Raw genomic sequence first — 22,312 nt, 5'->3', positions numbered from 1 at the left:
GGTGGAAGCGGCACTTGAAGGACCCGACATGGGTGGCCGGCGCGCAGACGCACTTGGAAGCGGGCCCGTGGCCCGCGCCGGACGGCGCCGACGCTGACCCGGGCCACCTCCTCCACGTATTCTTGGAGCTGTGGCTGGCTGATTTACATGAAATTAATTCCCTCAGTTGTGGTGGCAAATATAATACACATAATCCATATTGTTATGCACTAGCGTGTGTGTGTGAAATAGATGGATTATGGTCCCGTACCCAATAAGATGGATATGTGTGTGTGTGTGTGTTAGAGAGAGAGAGGGAGAGGGGGAGAGAGAGTGAGGAAGAGGGAGGGAGAGAGTGTGTGTGTGCGGATTTGATGGTAAAAAGGTCGCCAATGTCACTTGATATGTATGAGAATATTAATATTGAACTTTTAAAGTTAATGTGGCCCCGTTGCAACGCACGGGCGTTCTTCTAGTATGACTACAATGCCCCTGGTCTCATTTGCAAGATCTCTCTCCATGGTGTGGGCCCAACTTGTTAAGGAGTAGGAAAAGAAATTACGAGGAAAAAGAGCGACATTGTGGATCGAACCAGAGACGTGAGTGTGGTGAGCGGGCAAGCTAACCACCACATCCAATGAAAGCATTTGTTTGAGGAACAGATGTATTTAACCTTATCCAATATCTAACCTGCTCGTATCAGTTTCCCTAGCCGGAACCACAATCCCTATCCGCCGTCTACCGATCCTCAACTGCAACCGCCGGTCGCCAGGCTGCCCACCCAGCTCCGGCGCTCCTCCACTCGCCGCAGCCGCCGCGCTGCCCGCCCAGCGCCGCCCTCGCGCGGCTTCGGCGCTGCCTCCCGCCTAGCACCGCCACTCGAGGCAGGCAGCTCCGGTGCTTCTCCCGCCTGACTTCGCAGCTCCTCCCAAGTCCAGCTCCGCCACCTCCCGTGATGCCTTGAAGTGATTTGTTCCATGGCAATGGTGACGGACAACCGTCTTGAATCGGAGAGGTGCGTCGGCCACCGAACGCCCCAACATGTTGTAGCCTCTGAAATTCTTGCAGGGTGAGTATGCTAATTCTAAGTGTGGTGGGTGTGTGGCTCATAGTAGCTTGTAGAGATGGAATTTCTTGTGTAGAATTTGTAGTAGCTGATTGGTGCCTTGTTGATACTCATGTGCAATTTGATACACGTGTTCTGATGGTCAGGATGGCTATGGAATTATGGATACTAGAAGTAAAAAAAGGTTGCACCTGTGAAGTTTGTAAACCTTGCTGCGTTTGTGTTGTTTTCAGAAAAATGGGCAGGCACAATGCTGAAATTTTCAGAGAAATTTAGAAAATCATGTGCTCCTGCTATCATATTTGTTGTTGCTGTCAATTAGTGTGTGATGCATGAATTAGCTAGCTGGAGAAATGGAGTAGCGAGCAACAAAAAATGATATTATATACTGTTCGGTTTGAATATTATTTACCTAAAGGATATATGACATACATTTTCTTCTATACCAAAAGTTTCCCTTAGCTCAACTCGTTAGCACGCGCACCTGTCCAGGTCGTGGTCTTGGGTTCGAGAAACCCCTTGGCTCCAATTTTCGTCTTCTATTTTCATGCTCGCCTTACAGGTGGGCCCATAGCTCAAAAAAAGAGAGGATAGTTGACAAAAGGAATAGGGGTATTTTCGTCGTCTACCTTCGGTCAACATCCATTGACCTCGGCTCCAATTTTCGTCTTCTATTTTCATGCTCGCCTTACAGATGGGCCCATAGCTCAAAAAAAAGAGAGGATAGTTGACAAAAGGAACAGGGGTATTTTCGTCGTCTACCTTCGGTCAACGTCCATTGACCTCACGGTAACGGTGAAAAAATGGCTTTTTTGAGCACGCACCTAACGGAACAGTGGCATTTCTGAGCAGTGAAAAACTTTAGTGGCAAAACTGAGTAGTGTAGTACAATCGATGGCAAAACTGATAAAAACCCAAAAAAAAATATCCCTGTTTCTGGTGCATCATGCAAATGTGACGATTTCCACCCAACTGTCGGCGAGGACGTCCTCCTTGAATGATAAGTCAGCAGTTTCCAAATTCCGAAGTACTCCTACTACAAGTTTCTTAAGAGCATGTATACTCGGACTTGGCAAATCCGACTCACTAAACATGCGCGGACCCCGCCCCCACCCCCTCCGGATGTGACCCCGGACAGCACCAGACGACCCCTCAAATGTCCTCCACTGCATTCACGTCTTTCATTTTCAAATCCTCAAATGTAAACACATGCGCGTCGATCGTACACATGAATACCACATGTAAACAACATTTTTTCATAGCGAAAAATACATGGTTCAAACCTAAAAATTGTTCTGAGTGCACAGTTCAAACATTAAATTCCTTGGTTTCCATTGTGGGTCCACATATGCTCCACAAGATCATTGAATAGTTACATGTGCACTTTTTGATCTCGAAAATTCTGACGAGTCTCTAGAAATTTCACGACATGCTTGACATCTTGTTCTGGGAGGAGGACATTTATTTCGGAATTCTCAAAATCACGTGTTTGGGCTGCCCCTTCACCCTCATCCTCGACAATCATGTTGTGCAAGATAACACAAAATATCATCAGTTGCCACAATGTATTTGATTCTCACATCACTGCAGCTCCACAAACAATACTCCAAAGAGCATGGAGCACTCAGAATGCTCTCTGCATATTCTTCCTGGCTGCTTCTTGCATTGTTGCAAGGCATTATTTGTTACCATGGGGATAGGAACCATCGGCAAGGTGGTACCCCATGTTGTAGTTGTGCCCGGTGTCGTGTAGTTGCACGGGAGCATCCACATCACAAAGTCTCTTGAAAAGTGGAAATCGCTGGAGCACATTGATGTCATTGTGAGAACCAGGCATGCCAAATTCACAAGTCCTTTGATGCCACTTCTTCGAATATGATGGTGGCCTCTTTGGTGTGACCTTGGTGCATCCCGCGCAAATGTTTGGGGACAGCTCTTCCATTGCCAATGCATGCAATCAACTGAGCTGATTGAAAAACCTCTTGGCGCTCCAATTGCCATCAACCTTTCTGTGTCTTTGACAATTGGTTCTCTCGGGTATTCCGCTCCAAACACCTTTACCACAGCTCATGCAAACTTGACGGCGACCTCGAGACATGTGCTTCCCCCATCCGGACCATCTCACCAACATCATCTGCAGTGGTACCTAATGCAATCATTCTCAGAGCGGTTCGTGCATTTCTACAAAGGAGAGTTCGCAACAATCCTTTCTGAGACTGGACTAGCATGCCCTCCACCACACACAAGAATAAGGGTTTGCACATCCGAAAGCGACGCCGAAAAAACCCATCCGGGTTGGAAGTAGTCGTTGTAGAGCAGTTGTGCGCTAGCGATCCTATCACGGTGTACAAGTCTCCGTCTTTTGATCGAATCCTTGAAGTTCAACAAATGTTCCATTCCCTCCTGAATGCTCATCGTCATCATGAGCTCATCATCTGACGAAACGCCGTTTTGAATGAATTCACCAAGCTGATTGGTTTGAAACTCCTCATCCCACGAATGGTTTTACCTACAAAAGAATAAAAAAATAGCTTAGACATTTTGTCGAACGCGTGGAAGGAAATGTATATGACCAAGAGAGCAGGACATATTGCGACAGCGTCCAGGACAACGATCATGTCATGGGCGACGAGGAGGGATTTTGTGCCGATGGTGGTGCTGTTGTGGGGTCAAGATAGCGGCAAAGTTAAGGTGACAACGGAGCTAGGGGAGGGCCGTCGTAGGAAGAGGGCAGGGCAGGCTAGTTTGGAAAAAATTGAAGGGATTTGGGTGTGGGTCTGCTCTATCGAATCCTGGACGCTTCCAGGCCTCCCCATATCCACCCAAAATATGGGTCGGGTTTAAGGGGTGCCGGACAGCCGGAACATATATGGCCAATTTAAGGGCGTTGGTTGGGTTGCATTTTCACGCCATCAGCCCGAACATACATGGGGGTTTAGAGCAACTCCAACGGGCCGACCCAAACGGACGACGATTTTGTCTGTTTTTTGTCCGTTTGGGTCGGCCAGGCGGACACGGACGTCCGCTTCCGCGTTTGGGTCGGCGTATGCGCCCAACGCCCGCTCGACCCGTTTTGACAGCGCCGACAAAAAAACAATGCATGCATATTTAAAAATAAAAACAACTTAATTAAACATTAAAGCCGACCAGGAAGGTCGGCGAGAGTCCACGCATCCACATTAGCATTAAATAAAACTAAAAGCAAACTAAACTACGAGGCGGCACGCTACCCTAGGCGTGGTCGTTGTCGTCCTCGAGGTCGGTGAGGTCGATGAGGGTCGGCGCAGGGCCGGCCCAGGGGAACGCCGTGTTCCAGGCGGCGGCGATGTCGGCCGCAGGCGGCTGTGCCGGCGCGGGGGGCTGTGCGGCCACATGTGCAGCCGCGGCCTGGCGCGCCTCCTCCTCGGCCTCGCGCTGCTCCTCCTCGAGGTCGCGCTCGAGCATCCCCTCGTACTCGCCGCGACAGCGCTCCTCGGCCAGCCGTCGCTGGCGCCACATCTCGATGTACGCCGCCTCCTGCGCCGGCGTCGCCTCCATCCAAACCGATGGCGCGGAGACCCACTCGCGCAGTACTCCCGTCCAGGAGTAGCGCTCGGGGACGGCTCCGGCTGCGGCTCCGGCTCGGCCTTGACGCGACGTCGGGGAGGGGACGGCGGGGCCACCGGCGGCAGCACGCAGTCGCTCGCCGCGGAGAGGGCAATGGCCCGCGCCATGGCCACCTCGTACCGAGCCTCCTCTTTCTCTACCGCCTCCACCCTGCGCCGCTCGTCCTCCTCGCTCTCCCGGTAGACCGCCGCAAGGGCCGCCTAGTAGGCGTCCTCCGCCGCCTGTTCCTCCTCGCGGACGACGAGCGGCGGCGGCGGCACGCTGCGGTCGACCTCGCGCAGAGGCGGAGGCGGGAGGAGCTCCGAGGGGAAAGGGATGGCTGGGGCCTTGCCCTTGCTGCTGCTGGCGCCGAAGAAGAGCCCCATCTCGCTGTGGTGGTGGTGGTGGCTAGGGTTTGCCGGCGACGGGGGAGCAGACCTTGCTAGAAGATGTGGACGGCGATTTGGATGAGGACGGCCCCGCCGCACAGTCAGCTTAAAAAAGGACGACCGTCGTCGCTGACGCGTAGGTGCGAGGTCATAAATTAAGCTGACCAGGTTGGCCGCGGGCGGTTGGACGACCGCCAGGTGGGGCCGCGGCGGACACCGTGGAGGCGCACGTGGCGTCCGTTCTGCGTCCGCGCCGACGCATTTGGGGCGCAAATTTAAGCCGCAAATGCGTCGGCGCCGACGAGATTTGGGTTTGGATCGGCGCGTTGGGCCATCACTTTTGCCTGCGCTGACCCAAAAGGACGCCAGGCGGACGAAATGGGTCGCCCCATTGGAGTTGCTCTTAGAGGGGTCAGGCTGTAGATGCTCTAAGTACCATAACAAAATGCAAGTTCCCTAAAACAAACGGAAACACTAACGCCCACACGTGTGGGTGTTCCCCAACTCGCCCACACACCCGGATCGTCGTCCAGTGCCTTTTGCACGAATCTTGGCACGAAAATGTTGATTTTCTGTGCCACGTAGGACGGGGCTGGTGTGTGGGCGTTGGAGAGTTTACCCACACGCCCGCATCACGCTGTTTGCCAGCTGCGCTGTGCGGGCGAACTAGTTTCTGCCCACACAGCCACCACCTAGGTCATGCGCGTGTGGATGAACTGCTTTTCGTCCCACACGACACTCCTACGTTGTGGATGGCAACTGCAGTTACGCGAACGTGGCAACTCGGTACACACACATGGCAACTGTGATTCTTTGCTAGACGGCAACTGCAGTTGCGCGTACGTCGCAACCAGATAAACACACATGGCAATGTGATTAACAATACATGGCAACTATGGTTGGACCACACGTGACAACTAGGTAAACACACATGGCAACTACTGTTTGACCATATGTGGCAAGTAGTTAATCACACACGGCAACTACGGTTTGATTACACGCGGCAACTATCATAAATTAGACATGGCAACTATAGTTAACCAAAACAGGTGGAGTTGCCATGCTTTTACAACTACACTTGCCATCCCGGATAACTACATCTGCCAACCAGGATGGCAACTAAATCGTCACCCCACGGGGTACCTAACGTAGCTGCGCCAGGACGTGTGGGCATTTTTGCTTCATGTCACACGCGCAGGGTGAAGATGCGTAGTACTTGTTGGGCGTGTGTCACGAAGTAGCCCCGCCCACACGTGTAGGCAATTCTAATGTCCGCCCACACACAGCCCGTGTGAGCTGCCTCCTGCTCACATCACACACCGTATGTGAGCGCATGTCGAATATACCACACGTGTGGCAGTTATCGGCGTCCAAAACAAAATACACAAGGTTGATTTACACATATGTTGCTAATCCACCGGTTGATAGTGATGGGTCAAGGCACGTGAAACATTTTCCCAGATTGAACAGATATATGTTCTGCAAAACAAGTGTAGTAATCTCTGCTAAAAAAATGATACATTGTGGTTAAATTCACTGCGCAGTCGCTCGCTCAACCCATCACATAAAATTTACATTACTGGTACAAGAAAAAACAGTGCCAACAGTCATCACCTACAAGACAACATCGCAAAAGCTGTTTCTTCGATGCCTGGGTAGCATACCACGCAACACTCTACTCAGCATCCAGCACTGGGCAGATCCTGATGAAAAGCTTCACACAAAATTTCGACAATTACAGTTGCAGACCGGATGTCGAGCCTCAGTTCATCCGCAAAACTTGTGTCGAGCCTCAGTTCACAATTGGTTCCATATCCATGCAAAGATGAATCAGTTTCTGCTGGTACTGCCCGAAGACCTCGCTGACCGCAATCAGGTTCTCGTCACTCACATTCTTTGATGGGAACAGGAGCTTTTGACTCCGCTCCGTTGCTGATCCAGGCACCTCATCGGCAGGCTTAGACTCTGTGGTAATTTGTGAATAGATCTCATGGCAGGCAAGCAAGAACAGAGCGGCAGTGTCTGGTCGCTGGTTGCTGCGGAGCGTCTCTAAAGCCTCCGGGAGTGCTCCAGCAGCAACATATAGTATTAGAGCTCTAGTAAAGAAACAAACAACATATTGATACCTGGCCGGATAAATAAGCAATTAACTAGTGTTGCTGTGTGTGCCGGATCAGTTACCTCCACATATTTTGTTCACCACGAAGAACAAAACCAGCCCACCTCTGCAGTACCCTGCGTGAGTCAGGCAAAGGACAGAAGGGAGTACCTTAGCGGATTAATAAAGTGAAACAGCAAAACTAACATTTTAGCTACCCAAAAAGGCATTTGCGCCCATTTATCTGCTATTCAAAGACTGACATGAACAGATGACTAAACCAAACTAAATTACTGCCATCTTCTGCCTTTCTAGTCCCTGCCATGGGCAGACAGGCTATACAGGGCCATACTGGTCCATCGACATGTGATTGTGTGTTGAGACAAGACATGGCACACAATTGAAGTACATTGGAGAGTGAAAAAATAATTGATAAAGTTACCTTGCGTAGTCAGATCCATGCAAATGAGTTGCAGCCAAAGTAGCAGCATCAATCCAGCAACCAGCATCTTGAAGCTGAACCATTCAGGTGAATTTCATTATGCACAAATCTAACTTGAAAATTCAAACATCACGGTAATAGAATGTCCCTCGAATTAAGTGCCTAAGGGCATCTCCAACGCTATCCCCTAAAAGTTGATTAATCTACACTGCAATGTAAAGGAAATAATTAAAAACCAAATGCTGTTAGTTCAGAGATGCTTGTATCTTCCATTGATTCTTTTCGTTGTGCAACCACAATGGTGTTTATCTAGACATTTTATAGAAATAGGAAATGGCAACTTATCATTTTTAGAGAGGCTTATCTTTTCTTAGCAGTACCCTCAATATATTCCAAGCTTTGTCAGCACATCTCCAACGCGGACCCTCAAAATGCCCGCAAATGTCCGGACAAGATGTCCGGACGTAGTATGCCATCCGACGCGGACCCCTGTCCACGTGTCTGTTTCCCGCAAACCGGACGAAAACCAGGGGGGGGGGGGGGGGGGGGGGGGGGGTGGCATCCGGACCGCCGCCACGTACCCGTGCCCACTCTGGCTTCACCATGGACTTCAACGCCGTATGGCGGAGGAGCAGCCAGCGCAGCCGGTGTCGGCGTTCCGGCTGGCGCAAAAGGACCGAAACACAACCTCGCCCTCCTCGCGCATCATCGGCTGGCAGAGGGGCAAATCTACCGCGAGTTCGCAAGCAAGGAGATCATGGCGGCCATGGTCGCGAGGACCAAACTTCGTCGACTAGCAATGGGTCCACACGGCAGACTCTTCCTTGCGGGAGTTCAGAATTTCAGAGTTTTCGTTAAATAAGTTCGGAATTTTTGAGAAAATCCATTTTTTTGTTAAGCATGTACTCCCCCCATTCCTAAATATTTGTCTTTTTAGTGATTTCAAATGGACTACCACATAAAGATGTATATAGACATATTTTAGAGTGTAGATTCACTCATTTTGCTCCGTATGTAGTCACTTGTTGGAATCTCTAGAAAGACAAATATTTAGGAACGGAGGGAGTACATGTGTATTTTGTGGGTGTAAAGTTTCATGGAAAAAATATAATTTTTTTTACTCCAAAAAGCAATTTTGTAAGCACCACACTTGTCTTCTCTCCATACAAGTGTACATGCACAAAGGACAGACAATTATTTCTTTCACTCCCAGGTGCAGCTTTGAATTATTGAATATCAGCTAGGATGTTACCTGAGAGCATGCTTCCTGATATTTCCCCACAGCACACAGAAGATGTGTTCCAGATAATGATTTGTCCGTTCTAACCATATTGGCTGCAACAACCTACAAAAGATCATAACTTAATTAAGGGTCCCCTCCATGAACAAACAAGCATAGCCCATAGGGTTTTTACCAAGAACATTCTTAGCTCAAATCTGAGGACAAACTGACACTAAATGTGGAAGCTCATGTCTTCTAGATTAGTGGGAGTACACAGAAATTTAAACCTAACATCACAAAGACTATTAACTATTAAGAACTAAAAGTAAGATCCATGGACACTAATAAGATGTACACCAGGTTTCTACAGTACAACCGAAGTACATTGTGGCACATAAATGATCAACGAACAGTAATCAAGTTCACTTCATGTTGAACCATGCTATAGAACACTGCAATGCTTGCATTCTACAGTAAAGAGACGATGCATGTATTCTGCTCCCTCTGTAAACTAATATAAGACGTTTTACTATTCTATTTGAGCTTTAGCACTATTCTATTTTATATCTTTACAAATATTAATTTAAAATTGACGTCATTGCTGCAAGCCAGCAAGTAAACTCTACTCCCTCCAGTCTAAAAAAATGCTATTTTCCTTTGTGGCTTGACATATCTTTGGTTGCTATTTTGTATCTTCTCCCTCTGTAAAGAAATATAAGAGCGTTTAGATTACTAGAGTAATATAAGAGCGTTTAGATCACGTTTAGATCACTAAAGTAGTGATCTAAACGCTCTTATATTTCTTTACAGAGGGAGTATATTTTATTTAAGTTCATCACGGCAATACCACAAAATACTTTTGATAGCACATTTTCTTATATTAACTTCTCATAATTATGAGAAACATGCATGACTCAAAATGTACTGATGCTCAAAATTGTGAAGGTGGATCCAAACATCCTTTGCAGACAATTATATAATTATGTAAATTGCTATTTTCATCGACCTTTCACTTTACCCTTTAAGCCAAGTTGGTACGCTATTGCACTATGTGTCATGTCCTAAACAAGCTATGTTCCATACTGAAGAAAAGAGTATGGTTATCTTTTACGGCTGTTCACCTTCACTGCAAGTTCATGTAAAGATCTTGACACTGCAGATGACAATACAACTGCCCTTAATGCATTAGGGTAAAAATTTGTTCCTTCAGGAGGAGTTGAAAGTAGCAAGGACACCGCAGCTTCCAAATTTCCAAGAGAGACAAGCCTGAGTTGGCAGAAAAACATGTGGCACAAGGAATTAGATGGATGTGCTTAGTTTCATAATAAACTACTGGTTTACATATTTGATTCTTACTCATGAATACGCTTTTGCAAAGCATCTTCACTGTCAAGCTTGTCATGCCAAGGTATCCTTTCATTCGCATTGAACCACAATTGCTCTTGCTTAAATGCCATCGTACTTAATTGCCCACAACTCTGCAGAATGGATAGATTACTACATGCGAAAGTATGCATATATGGACGCTGGAAATTACCGACCATCAGATTAAAATATTACCGCAGTATTGTTGGCCACATTTCTGGCTGCAGACCTCTCGCTTGAAGCTATCCTATTTAATGTGGAAGTTTGTTCAGAATCACCGCGTACACTTGATTCGAAGCCCTTCTCACTTGATCTACTTGTCGATTTATCCAGAGAATGCTGAAGGGCTTGCGGAAGCTGTAACCAGAAAAGTGCTTCTTGGAAATCACCAAAAATAGCAGCAGCAAATGCAAACCTTGCACAAGTTCCTTTATTTACTATAGCTGAATATAAGCTGGCTCTTCCATCATCAAGGATGCAACCTTCTCAACAAAAGGGAAAGGAAATATCTCCATCATTTATGCCAAATCATCTGCTAAAGAAAATATATTGTTGACATTACCATCCTTTCTGTATGGCTCCAACACTTTAAGCAGCAATTCAGCCACTACAGAATCACCAATAGGAGGAAGTGTTGTCTCAATCATGTATGAACGAAGATCCCCGAAGGTTGCCGGTCCTTCCTTAAAGCTGTTAGAGCCTAATTTATCACTATTATTGCATTCAAACCAAGAAGGCTTCACACCGAGCTGCAGAATCATACGCAGAGCCTGAGACAAAAAAAAAGGATAAGTGTTTGTGTTGCGTCGCAATTCAATCTTCAGAAGGTGGAAAGTGCATGTCCAAAATGGCCATTCAAGGAGACTGATTAGAAACACTAGTTACTTAAAGGCTTGGTTCTTTAAATGAAAGAACGTAACCATATCTGCCAGCAGCATTTTAAGCAAAAGCAATGAAATGCAAGTCTTTTGAAAGCTAACTTCAAGAAATATATAGTAAAATATAGAGTTCATACACGATTATATCAAAAGATGAGTTCAAATATTACGATACCACATCCATCTTACCAAAGCATGTGCTGTGGGGAACAGTATTGGTAGGCATAATGGCATTGGCCTAAATCTCTCTTTTGTAGTCAGCAGCCTAGAAGCAGAATTGATCTTTGTATCACTGGTGCATGAAGAACAGATGTTACAAACAAAATTACATATATGGTATCTAAAATGGAAACTAGAGCATCAGACGTCTGCCGCATAAAAAGCATCATGTGACGAACTGAATAAGGTCTAGAGCATCCCAGAGCATTGGACAATATTTTTGAGTTACAGAAAACTAAATTAGAGAACAAGCATTACCATACCCAGCTACCTTTTTCTGTTCGCCCCCACCAGACACCAACAGCATATATTGATTAAAAAGCAAAGGGCAAGGAAAAATAATAGACCGGTGGATAAATAAGTTAGATGGAAGAGAAACAAATTTACTGCCAATTCACGCTGGCGGTGCCTTGAATAATGGGTAGGAGGCTACTCTGAAATCACAAATTGTGCAAGTGCGCCTGAATAGTGCTTATGGGCTAGGTCCAAATTCAATTCACATACCAACCAAATGCCATTTAGATATTATTCTTGCCCTTTCCTGTTCAATGGCTGGTTTCCCTTTATTTTCTTAAGTTGGGTTCAGTTTTTGTTTACAGATTATTCTTCTAATCCACCTTTATGTTGACAATTTCTCAGTGTTTAACTGGTATGTCCTAACTGGGAGAATTATATGATTGACATAATTATTTTAATATTATTAATAACAAGCTACATTAGTTCGAATACCATATCAGAAGTTCCTTGTGAGTTCATACGCATATATGCTATGTGAAGAGTTCAGAAAATTAACGAGCCATCTTGACAGCACATGAAGAGAATCAAACACTATGGGGCACAACATTGGTCGCATCAGTTCATTCATAGAGATTGACGGAATTTTAATACAGTGACAAATCTAAACCTCATAAATAAATAGAATATCCGTACAATACAGTGGAATAAGAAAAGGTTGTGCATTCTTAAAATGACATACGTGTTAACTTCAACCAGACGAAAGCTACTATCAGCTCCAGCGATGCATAATACAAGTGGTTCATCCTTCCTTGTTCGGGTTGATAACCAATCAAGCTCCAAGACGAGTGTGCCAGGAGATTGTGGATGGAGAAGGGCATTTGCCAAGGGATCTGCACTATCCTAAAACATAGTTCCTGAATTCAGTGGCACACTACTATTTTGAACTTGTTCCATCATGGCACAGTATGAGATACAGTTTATAGACATGGTAAGAAATACAAAAGGATCAGATGTATACTGGAAATGGAAATAAAACATGCATGGTTTACAATGAGGATGAAAGAAGAGCGCGAGTAACTTATTCAATATAACAACCTTTTCTCTACTCAAGTGAAAATAACAGCTTCTTATAAATATTCTTAGCATATTTTTTTTGCACAAAATACACGTGTTTCATATAACTATTTAAAAATCATACATTTGACATCAGACTCCAATAACAAGTATCACGTGATGTGGGTAATGAGTCTTGAGCAAGACAATGACATGATAGGCTGTTAGCTAATGCTTCTTTGTACTTACCAGGTCAAATATAGAGAATGTATTATCATAGAAGAGCACAGCAATGCGTCCTCTACTCCGATCACCGTGAACAACAGGAGAAAACTTAATCCTCCTAATGCCTTCCCTATGAGTGCTAAAAGAAGAAGAAAGGCCTGTTATAACGTCCCACCATCGAATGTTGCCTGATCTATCACCCATCACCTATTTTTTATTAAAAATAGTAGTTTTAGGTCAGAATGTGTCCCAGGATAATCTACCTTACACATAAAAAATACTGCAAAATTGAACTTATAAACTACATGTGGTGCCACAATGTACATACAACATGGGGAAGACGATAAGCCATAGCAGTAACCAGGCCATCTGAAGAGGCAAATGATGATGACGGCCACTTTGGCCTGAAAAACACAATAAAACTACATAATTAATATGGATAGACATTTAAAACGAGGGTAGTAGTGGTTAAACATCAAATAAACTGTAGGCCAGCAGTGGAGGGGGTGGGGCACAAAATTTTACTTTGATCTCTCATTCTAGGCCAGTTAGAATTCGTAAGATCTCAACTCTGAGAATCAAACCTAATAAAAGTAATTAGCTTCAATTATAATCAAATTACTCGAATGGCATCACTAATAACAATCTGTACTTGATGTCCTAATTCTACAAGCACCAAGTATCTCCCACCCTACAAGCACCACTTATCATTTGGAGAAATACAAACACAACACTGGATGCAATCAAGCAATCACTACCAAAAAGCCCACTGTTTTCTGACTCCAATACAGAAAGAAAAAGCAGGAAACACGATGGATCAGAAAATTGCCAGAAAAAAACTAGCATCAAATAGTAGAGGTCACATAAAGAATTCAAGAATAACGTATTAGTTTTACTTGCCTATCAAATATTGTGATGATCTAGCATGATTGGGTAGAGGATTAGAATAAAATGAATAACATAGATTTCTGCAATGTATAGACTGATGATCTGATCAAGTGTGCATGTGAGTGTCTTTTCATTGCAGAAAGATATAAAGTCAGCCATTCAAGTACCTAAAATCTCGTATTCGCCGTCCGTGCACTTCAAACACACCAAGAGCACCATTGACTAATGCAAAAGCAAAACTTTCAGATGTTTCATCAGAACTTTCTGCAGCAGTACCCTCTGCAACCAAATAATTCTATCATAGTATCATCTTGCAATAATATTGCAAAAATGCAACCAGAGAAGAGTAGAAAGCTTAAATAGATAGTATATATGATTCAAGTATGGAACCTATAACGTTTCCAATAATATGACTTTGCTAGTGAGTTAATAGTGCACCTTTGGAGGTAGGCGATTGCTTAGATGCATTCTGACTTGGTCGTGGTGCCGCTGGCAGTGTCCATTCTAACACCGTAAAAGGAAGAGCCAAGGATCTAAGCTACAAACAGTTCAGAAAATTTACAAATATCATGCTTCCAGAACTTCTACGACAAGAAAGAACTGATTCACACATGATACAGCAAAAGTGGGGCAATTTACGGAGATAAATTATTACTGTAATGGTCTTCAAGATACAGTTACTGAATGTAACAACAGTATAGCCTCTGGATTCTCATTACGATATGGAAGTGCAAATTTAGCACAAAAGTATTGCTGCTTTAAATTCATTCCTTGGTTGTAGCCTGAGTTACTTGAAATAGTATTTTCCCTAGCACTTCAAAGATAATTGATTTGTTTGGCACTACATCAAACAATGTTAACATAATTATTCTGGTGCCTTGTTACAGATCATTTACAACACTCCAACCACCTTTTGTCAAAACTGATTTGGTAATTGGGTTTTAAATGGCTATGCAAAGTAAACAACAATTCCCTATTCCAGAGATAGTTCCCTTTCAGGGTTGCCAAAAACTGACACAACTTTAAAAAAAAAGAGGCTGCAACCTTGATTCCTGAGGTTAATATCTGTTTATCAAAACTACTCGAGGCCCCCACACCAATGGTATCCTTTTGTGAAATTCAGTGCACAGATTAAGATAAATAATGGTAAATATACCTCCACAGAGGCATAATAGCTCAGTTATATGACAGCCTATTATGGATGCTATTCCAGTCTGATAAACATGACCATGTCTAGCAAAGTTTGAGCATAAATGTATATAGGCCAATTTGCCATGCACAAGACGAGAGCGAGTGACTTAAAAATATGCATCTAAATTCATGTGCATAACATTCGAAATATGGAAATCAAAATTACAAAAGGTAACACTATGATTAATGGAGGAAAAGCCGACTTTAAGCTCTTTCTCTTGTTTTTTTGGCCGTGCCGTGAAGTGCAATGCGTTTTAGAGAGGTTGTCGAAAAAAGAATCTATAGAGATTCCCCATCTATATCCAATCAAGAATAGAAGCAAGTCGCTTTAGGCGTCAGCTTGTAACTGGGTAAGAATAAATAATTGCTCTAAAACTTGCATAGATACAGGCAGAGAAATAAGTACCATAATCGGGTTCTTTGTCATGGCCCACACTTCAACAGGAGCATCACGAAACATAATCAGAAGGTACCTGGTAAAAAATATTATGCTTGAGAAACCAAATATTGAGCTTGAGAAATCACAGCAAGCACAACGGCGATAAGATTATGTGCACTGAATTAGCAAACTGTAAAGGGTAATAAGAAGTTCTGGACAGTGAAAGATGTTATCATAGGTCAAAACATGAAACCAACCTTCCAGATGAAGATGCCCTCAATGCTCTTATTGCTGCACGCTCAGGCTTTTGGAGCACACGGAATGGGCGATTTAGCCCACTTCTCAGGCATGTGATAATAAGCTTATTATTGAATCCTCCACTCTTATCACTAACCTGTACCAGTCAAATCAATGAGAAAATTAAGTATCTTTGGCTCTTTGCTGTTGGTGGATTGAAAGCCTAATTAGGAAAGTAGACAGGCATTTAATTATCAATCACAAATTCACAATATACTAGATGTATAAAGCACCTGATTATATGAGAAGGAAACAAGGCGCGAGTTTCCAAGCCATCTTAAGCCTCTGACTGTGCTGCTATGAACAGCAAAGCTGACAGAAACTGCATTAGCCAATACGTCAACAACTTCAATGGTCCCATTTTGAGTTCCTAGAGCAACAAGTGGTACTGCTGGAGCAGGATTGTTTCCACCACCTTTAGATAGAAATGTTGTTCAATGTTATAAAAGTGTGAAATTTTAAAACCTGAAGATAATTTCAGAAAGAAAACAGCTAGCAGTACTATGAGCATCAGGGACATACGGGCTACTGTGGCAAGTAAAGAAGGGGATGGCACCGCTAGAGTAGTCACAGTAGAGGACAAAAGATGAAGCTGGCCCATCAAATTAATCTGCATAGCAAAGCAAACATGAGAAAACCCGCAAAGGCAAGCAATAGTGCACCAGCGTTAAGGGATATGAACCAAATTTAGATCACTAAACAGGTACATCCTAGTCCCAGAGATCTAGAAGGATCAAGTTATGCAAAGCAGCACAAAGATTTCACATTTGACTGGAACTATGATCCCTTACAATGGTCAACAAGAGAGAGAGGGGGGGGGGGGGGGGGGGGTTATAACACAACCTTTATTGTAAAATCAAGCCCATTGGAGCGCGGGTTGGAAGTTCCAGCATCACTATGGTTCGATGTACCTGGTTCCTTCCCGACATTAGTGACAGAAATGGAATCATCAGTCGATTTAATAGCTGGGCTAGGAATAGGATTTATTTATTTATTTGCTGTCTTGACAACACTGATTCGCACCTAGATTAATTTTCTTGGAAGATACTGACTTGTCAAAAGTTAAATGCCATGACCAGATCTTGCCATCTTCAGATATCGATGTTAGATATGTCATGGTCCCTTGATACATGTTCTGGTGCGACTTTGTATCAAAGATCATAGACTGTGAAGATTGCATATGTGCCAAATCCTGAGATTGTTTGTCGATGTTACGAAAAATAGACTCTGACTGCCAGATCGTAGTAGCAAGAACGGCCGGGGGAGGAACAACGGTACCAATTGAAGGCATGAGCTCTTCCACTGCATGCAACAAATGCACTTGTTCACCCCTAGAATAAAAAAAGAAACAAGGTTGAACTTAATATGTTACAATAAAAAACTACTCATACCTGTTAGCCATTTATGTACAATACTGAAACTATATCTATATTGGTGTGCAAATTGTTAAGAATGTATGCCAGCAAACTAGCAGAGCAGGTTACACACTTTCAATGAGGCATACACAAATGGCAAAATGACATCTACAAAATGTGTGGCAAGAAAAATATTCTTCCAATTAGTACACATATCGCTGACTGTTCATTCCTTTTAAATGTCAACTACATGATACCCCAATGGTTATAACTTATAAGACCATCTATGTTTGTCAGCACATTCCCAAGGATGTATACATAATATCTTATGCACCCGTCTGTAAACTTTTATAAGAGGGAGTACATTCTAAATTGTTCTCTCTTTTTTAGATAAAATGACTAAGCTACTGATTGCAATTTTTTCTATGGCTGTAGTCAACCATAAAAATGCCCATTATGACAGTTGTCTTTTCAGAGATTGGGCATTCAGTCAAGTTCTCAGTTAGGTGTTCTTCCTCAATTATTATTGTAAAAAAATATTTGCAAGATGCGCAAACTTACTCCTTGCGCTTCCAGATGCTCAGCTTGCCATCAGCATGTGTGCAATAGAGCAGGTCAAGATCAGTATCGGCCATAACATCCGTGAACTTGCCGAACCCCCTTGGCAATGTAGCAACAGAGAGCGCAATGCTGTAGTTAAGTTCAAAGACGACGAGCTCCCGAGGGTACACAGCATATAGGATGTGTCTCCACAGTGGGGAGAAGCACAGCCTAGCCGCAAAGAGCGGGAAAGCAGCGAGCGCCGGGGCTGGCGCCGGCGCTGATATGTCCTTCTCCAGCCTCTGCAGCTCTGCCACGTCCCCGGCGCCGCAAACGATCCTATGCTCCTTCAACGAGATGTCGGAGTCATGCCGTGGGACAGCGGAGAGAAGGAAGCCCTTGAGACCCAGCGCGCAGAGGTGGCGGTCGTCGAAGGGGTCCCGGCGGAGGCAGGAGAGGTACTCGGGCGAGGCGTCGAACATCCAGAGCACGCGGGGGTTGTTGCTGGTCTCCCAGATGCAGAGCAGCGAGGGCCCGTGGATGGATGCGAGGAGCCAGCCGGAGGCGTGGTGGATCCAGCAGAGGTCCTGCACGCCGCCGCTGGTGCCGGGCGCGACGCTGCGGGACTCGTCGAGGCTGAGCAGGCGCAGCACGGCGCGCGCGCGGGCGTCCCAGACGGCGACGCGGCCGTGGCGGTCGCCGGCGGCGAGGCGGAGCGGGCGGTGGTCGTCCTCGGCGCCGGCGGCGTCCTCGGCGGCGGCGAGGGAGGACGCGCTGGCCGCGGGCGCCCAGCGCACGGCCGTGACGAAGGAGGCGGGCGAGGTGGCGGAGGAGGAGGGCATGGGGAGGACGCAGACGAGCTGCATGGAGCGCGGGTCGGAGACGACGACGCTGCTGCCGGCGCCGTGCGCGAGGAGGCCCGAGGTGCTGAGGTCGATGCAGCCGCCGTTGCCGCGGCTGGCCGGGCCCGGGAGCATCGTCGACGTGGCGCTGCCGCCGCCGGCGGCGGCATTGCCGCGCGATCGCGCCGCCGGGGAGGCGGCCGGCGCGGCCATCATCGCGCGGGGCTGGCTGGGGCGAGGCGGCGAGGCTCTCTCTCTCTCTCTCTCTCTCAGATCTCGCGGCGGAGCACCATGTGGGATTGAGATTTGAGAATTGAAGGAGGCTCGATCTGCCCCGTGCGCGTGGGAGGAGACCGGGAAGGAAGACTGGTGCGGCCTGTCGGGTCAAGGGGCCCGGAGGAGATCTGGTCCGTCGCAAGCGGGTCGGTGCTTTGAGATTTGTGCATGCCCTATGGGGCAAAGAGGCGATGTACCGCGTGTGGGACCCATAAAGGTTCCTCTTCCTTGCCTAGTTGGCGGCTCGAGGACCACGGTGGCTCCGACTAGGCGACTCGAGGACCACAATGACATTGACAAGGGGCGTGAATGGTATTGAAAGGATTTAGACTCTTCTCGTGCCTCCCCTGTCGAGCGAGAGCGGAGAGGTCAATGAGAGACGATGACTTTGCAGAAAATAGATGTTAGGTTATACAACGATGGAGAGGCACAAACCGATATCCAAAATCGATGGATTCTGGACTGAAGGAGGTAAAGGATGTGTGTGAATAAGTATGGTCATGGTGAAGGAGAAGGGTGAGAGGCGTGATGGTATCATCCATTAGTGAAGTAGAAGAAAATGGTGCCACCTTAGTCTTTCCCTATTTTTTTTTAATAATAAAGTATGGATTGGCTCCGTGGGTTCACCGTCACGATACGTTTCTTTTTGTGAATTTACGCTTTCAGTTTTTTTCTTCAACACGTTTATATTTATTTTCTATCCAAGGTGGAGTACTAATCTATCTACATGCTGGCTGCCTGTACGTCAAAAGCATTGCGTGACTTGGGCCTCAACCCGCGTGTTATGGCTCCTGGGCCAGTCGCCTTGGCCCGTTTAAGTCACACACCTGGTGAAAGGTGGCCCCGCTGCAGTGGAGGACGGGAGGCAAAAATTGATGCTGGTATATGATTCAAACTCGTGACCTCCAGCCCTGTAACAGGGATTGCAAGCAACTCAGCTAGCTCAAATTCTGCTAGGAAAATGTTAGATGCTCCTTTTAAATAGTCCCACCTCGCCCCCTTGCACTTGCTTCTTCCAATTTATATACGACTTCAACTTTTTTGGGTATTGAGGAGGTGTTTCGGGAATCAATAAGCAAATGAAGATACAGACGCTGAAAGAGAAACAAGGAAAGAAGAGGATCGAGTGCTGCTGTTAAAGGAGAAATAAGAAAGGAAGAGAATTCAGTCTTACTGCTAAAAGGTTGGAGGGAGAGCTGTGTCAGCGGAGGACGGCGGCGGCAGGAAGCTGACAGTAGAGGCTAGCGCTCTACCGTGGCGACCGAATTTGATCTTGGGCAGCCCGTGGCAAAGCTTAAGAAGAAGGGAGAGCTAGCGGCCATGGCCTCGGCTCGCTGCAGGAAGTCAAAGGGAGGGAAGAAAACGGGAAGGAGGCCCAGTGATGCAGCAGGGGAGGGAGGGGGTTGGCCGCTGTGCTCCTCTCTCCGCTGTGGTGCTGGGCGGCGGCGCCATTGCTGCGGCTCGAGCGAGCTCGCGAGAAGGCAGGGGCACGAGGTTGGCGTCCATCGCGCGACAGAGGAGGCCTGCAGAGGATGAGGTCGAGGCAGAGAGGGGTGCGGTGGAACACCTGCCGGCTGCGCGGGGTCGCTCGTCAACTCGAGGTTGCTGCTCCATGGTGTCCTCCTGTGACGACTGACGAGTGAGAGAGAGAGAGAGAGATGGGGAGAGGCAGAGCCAGGAAAAGAAGCTTCAGGAATATAAGCGGCGATGCTCGAAGAGCGTCGACCGTTCAATCTCGCATGCAGCAAGGGGCTACGAGAGCAGGCATGTTGCACCTTACTTTATTTTTCTATTTAAGCCGGGGTGGACTTCTTTGTCAGCCAAATTGGCCTTTCGGCCTGATCTGCACTGACTAGGATTGAGGCCTACTCACGGATTTTTTTTGCCCAAAATGAAACACGGAAAAAAAATGTAAAACCGGCATAAGCTTTTGAGCTGCAATTTTATGTGCTATGGTAACTAGGTCACAATGGATCGTAGGGTATGTATAAACTCAGATTTTGTCTGGCCTGTTGTACACTATATTGTTAATTTCACCCGATTTAATTTCTAACCATGGCAACAATGCTCAGTTTATTGAAGCTAAGGAGCAATAGGTATGATGCATGTCCTGAATTTTTGCATTGAGATTCATACAATTCCACAGTTGAGACTGCTAACCATGATATTGACGTATGATGTTTTTGAAAAAGAGCGAGGATGCTATGAACAAATTTAAGTGGTCAAGGACGGCAATACATACCATCTTCCCAAACTAGCGTTCCAAAACACCTTACATCTATAATTATTATTTTGTCCGAGACTTTTGTCCCGTGTTGTCTTGACTAAAGTAGATTTATGTTACTTGGGTGACAAGAGAGTTAAGTCACGATCAATTGATTTTTTTTTTTTGCATAGCAACGCATGGGCATTTAACTAAAGATCTCCTTATGTAGACAAATGCATGTATTGTGCATGTATGATACTTTAGCAAATGGATAATTAAGTTTTTGATTAAGACAAATCTTGATAGCATCACATACGTAGTGTCTTTCCTTGGCAACACATACCCACAAACTAAACATGAAAGATATTTTTTTCTCCCGGTGCAACGCACGGGCATTTTTGCTAGTGTTACCTAATAGGTACATTGGTACCTTGTAAATAAGGTCGTTCAAGCCCAACATCGTGATCGTTGCGATATTATGTTAGACATACAATAACTTTGTTTCAAAAACACTTTATACAACTTGAAAAAGATGTCAGTTAAATTTACCCATTTATACCTGCAAAAATGTAGCCTTTGTTGCACTGCCACACCGCCAAGTTGCACGGATTTATTTGTCTGTGGATCCTACCTAAGGCGGGCAACATGTTAGTATGTTACCAAGCGATTTTTATAGTCCGTGTTGGCACCTTCCTTTGTAGACCCTTGTTTGGTTGAATAATGATGCCATAAAAAATGATCTTCTTTCCATACGAATTTTGCAACAAAGCAATTGAAGGGGCCAAATTTTTTTATGTGAGGCGACTCCTTCAAATCCATATGGATCAAGCAACCATTGTATGGGAGAATTTTGCAACAAAGCAATTGAAGGGGCCAATTTTTTTTTATGCGAGGCAACTCCTTCAAATCCATATGGATCAAGCAACCATTATATGGGAGTGTTAGGCTTTGTTCAGGTATAGACATTGGGTGTGGATAAATTGAGATGGCGCGGGGTATGTGAGTGAAGGTGGAGCCTTGAGGTAAAATCAGTCGAAAAATGATGGCGGGGGCAAAGAATTCGCAGAAGGGCGCGCAAGTGTTCACGCACGATATAGAAGTTCAAATCCACAAATGAATTTTTTTAGAAACACAAAACAAACACAAGACAAACACACACACACACACACGCATACACGCATACACCTACCCCTACAAACATAGTACGCGCACCTACCCGTATGAGCACCTCCAGCACAGATCTTGAGATTGACAAAGTCAAACATCACCTTTTGCTGAAAGAATATTCCGTCTTTACAAGTTAGTTGCCATGAACAGATTATTAGATCACCGCACCGAAACAATGACATTCGTGGTTGGCAAATACTCCCTCCATTCACAAATGTAATATGTTTTGGATATTCTAATATGGACTATATATGGACTGAAATGAGTGAACAAACACACGGAAACATGTCTATATACATCTGATTTAGGAAAAAAGTTAGAAATATTTAGGAATGGAGGGAGTACCAATTGCAAATTCTAGCACTGAATGTCTGCATCTGAAAGGGGCATCACAGAATTTCTAAAACTGCATC

General features: G+C 45.5%; 1 protein-coding gene across 1 annotated transcript; it reads right to left on the bottom strand.

Moving 5' to 3' along the window:
* Positions 1–6,471: 6,471 nt before the first annotated feature.
* LOC109733032 (uncharacterized) lies at positions 6,472–18,599 on the bottom strand. Its single transcript, XM_020292233.4, has 21 exons — positions 17,430–18,599; positions 16,537–16,844; positions 16,357–16,424; positions 16,036–16,123; positions 15,747–15,928; positions 15,474–15,610; positions 15,244–15,310; positions 14,085–14,184; positions 13,814–13,925; positions 13,087–13,162; positions 12,783–12,965; positions 12,220–12,380; positions 11,214–11,316; positions 10,709–10,916; positions 10,342–10,628; positions 10,138–10,259; positions 9,903–10,047; positions 8,812–8,904; positions 7,560–7,633; positions 7,201–7,254; positions 6,472–7,115 (listed from the first exon to the last, which is right to left on the bottom strand). The coding sequence occupies exons 1-21, from the start codon at positions 18,464–18,466 to the stop codon at positions 6,812–6,814; spliced, it is 3,909 nt and encodes a 1,302-aa protein (XP_020147822.1). The 5' UTR covers positions 18,467–18,599; the 3' UTR covers positions 6,472–6,811.
* Between the last annotated feature and the right edge of the window lie 3,713 nt (positions 18,600–22,312).

This window comes from Aegilops tauschii, chromosome 6 (assembly GCF_002575655.3).
Source record: "Aegilops tauschii subsp. strangulata cultivar AL8/78 chromosome 6, Aet v6.0, whole genome shotgun sequence".
Lineage (NCBI taxonomy): Eukaryota > Viridiplantae > Streptophyta > Magnoliopsida > Poales > Poaceae > Aegilops > Aegilops tauschii.
Note: the sequence above shows the minus strand (reverse complement) of the source record. Positions and strands in the feature narration are given on the sequence as shown.

Excerpts from the sequence above, each read along its gene's own strand:
- LOC109733032 (XM_020292233.4), bottom strand. The coding sequence starts at position 18,466 with ATGATGGCCGCGCCGGCCGCCTCCCCGGCGGCGCGATCGCGCGGCAAT. Across the intron at positions 15,611-15,746 it reads TTTCCTTCTCATATAATCAG|GTTAGTGATAAGAGTGGAGG; the intron begins GTGCTTTATACA and ends TGACTGGTACAG. Across the intron at positions 10,260-10,341 it reads ATGTGGCCAACAATACTGCG|AGTTGTGGGCAATTAAGTAC; the intron begins GTAATATTTTAA and ends TCCATTCTGCAG.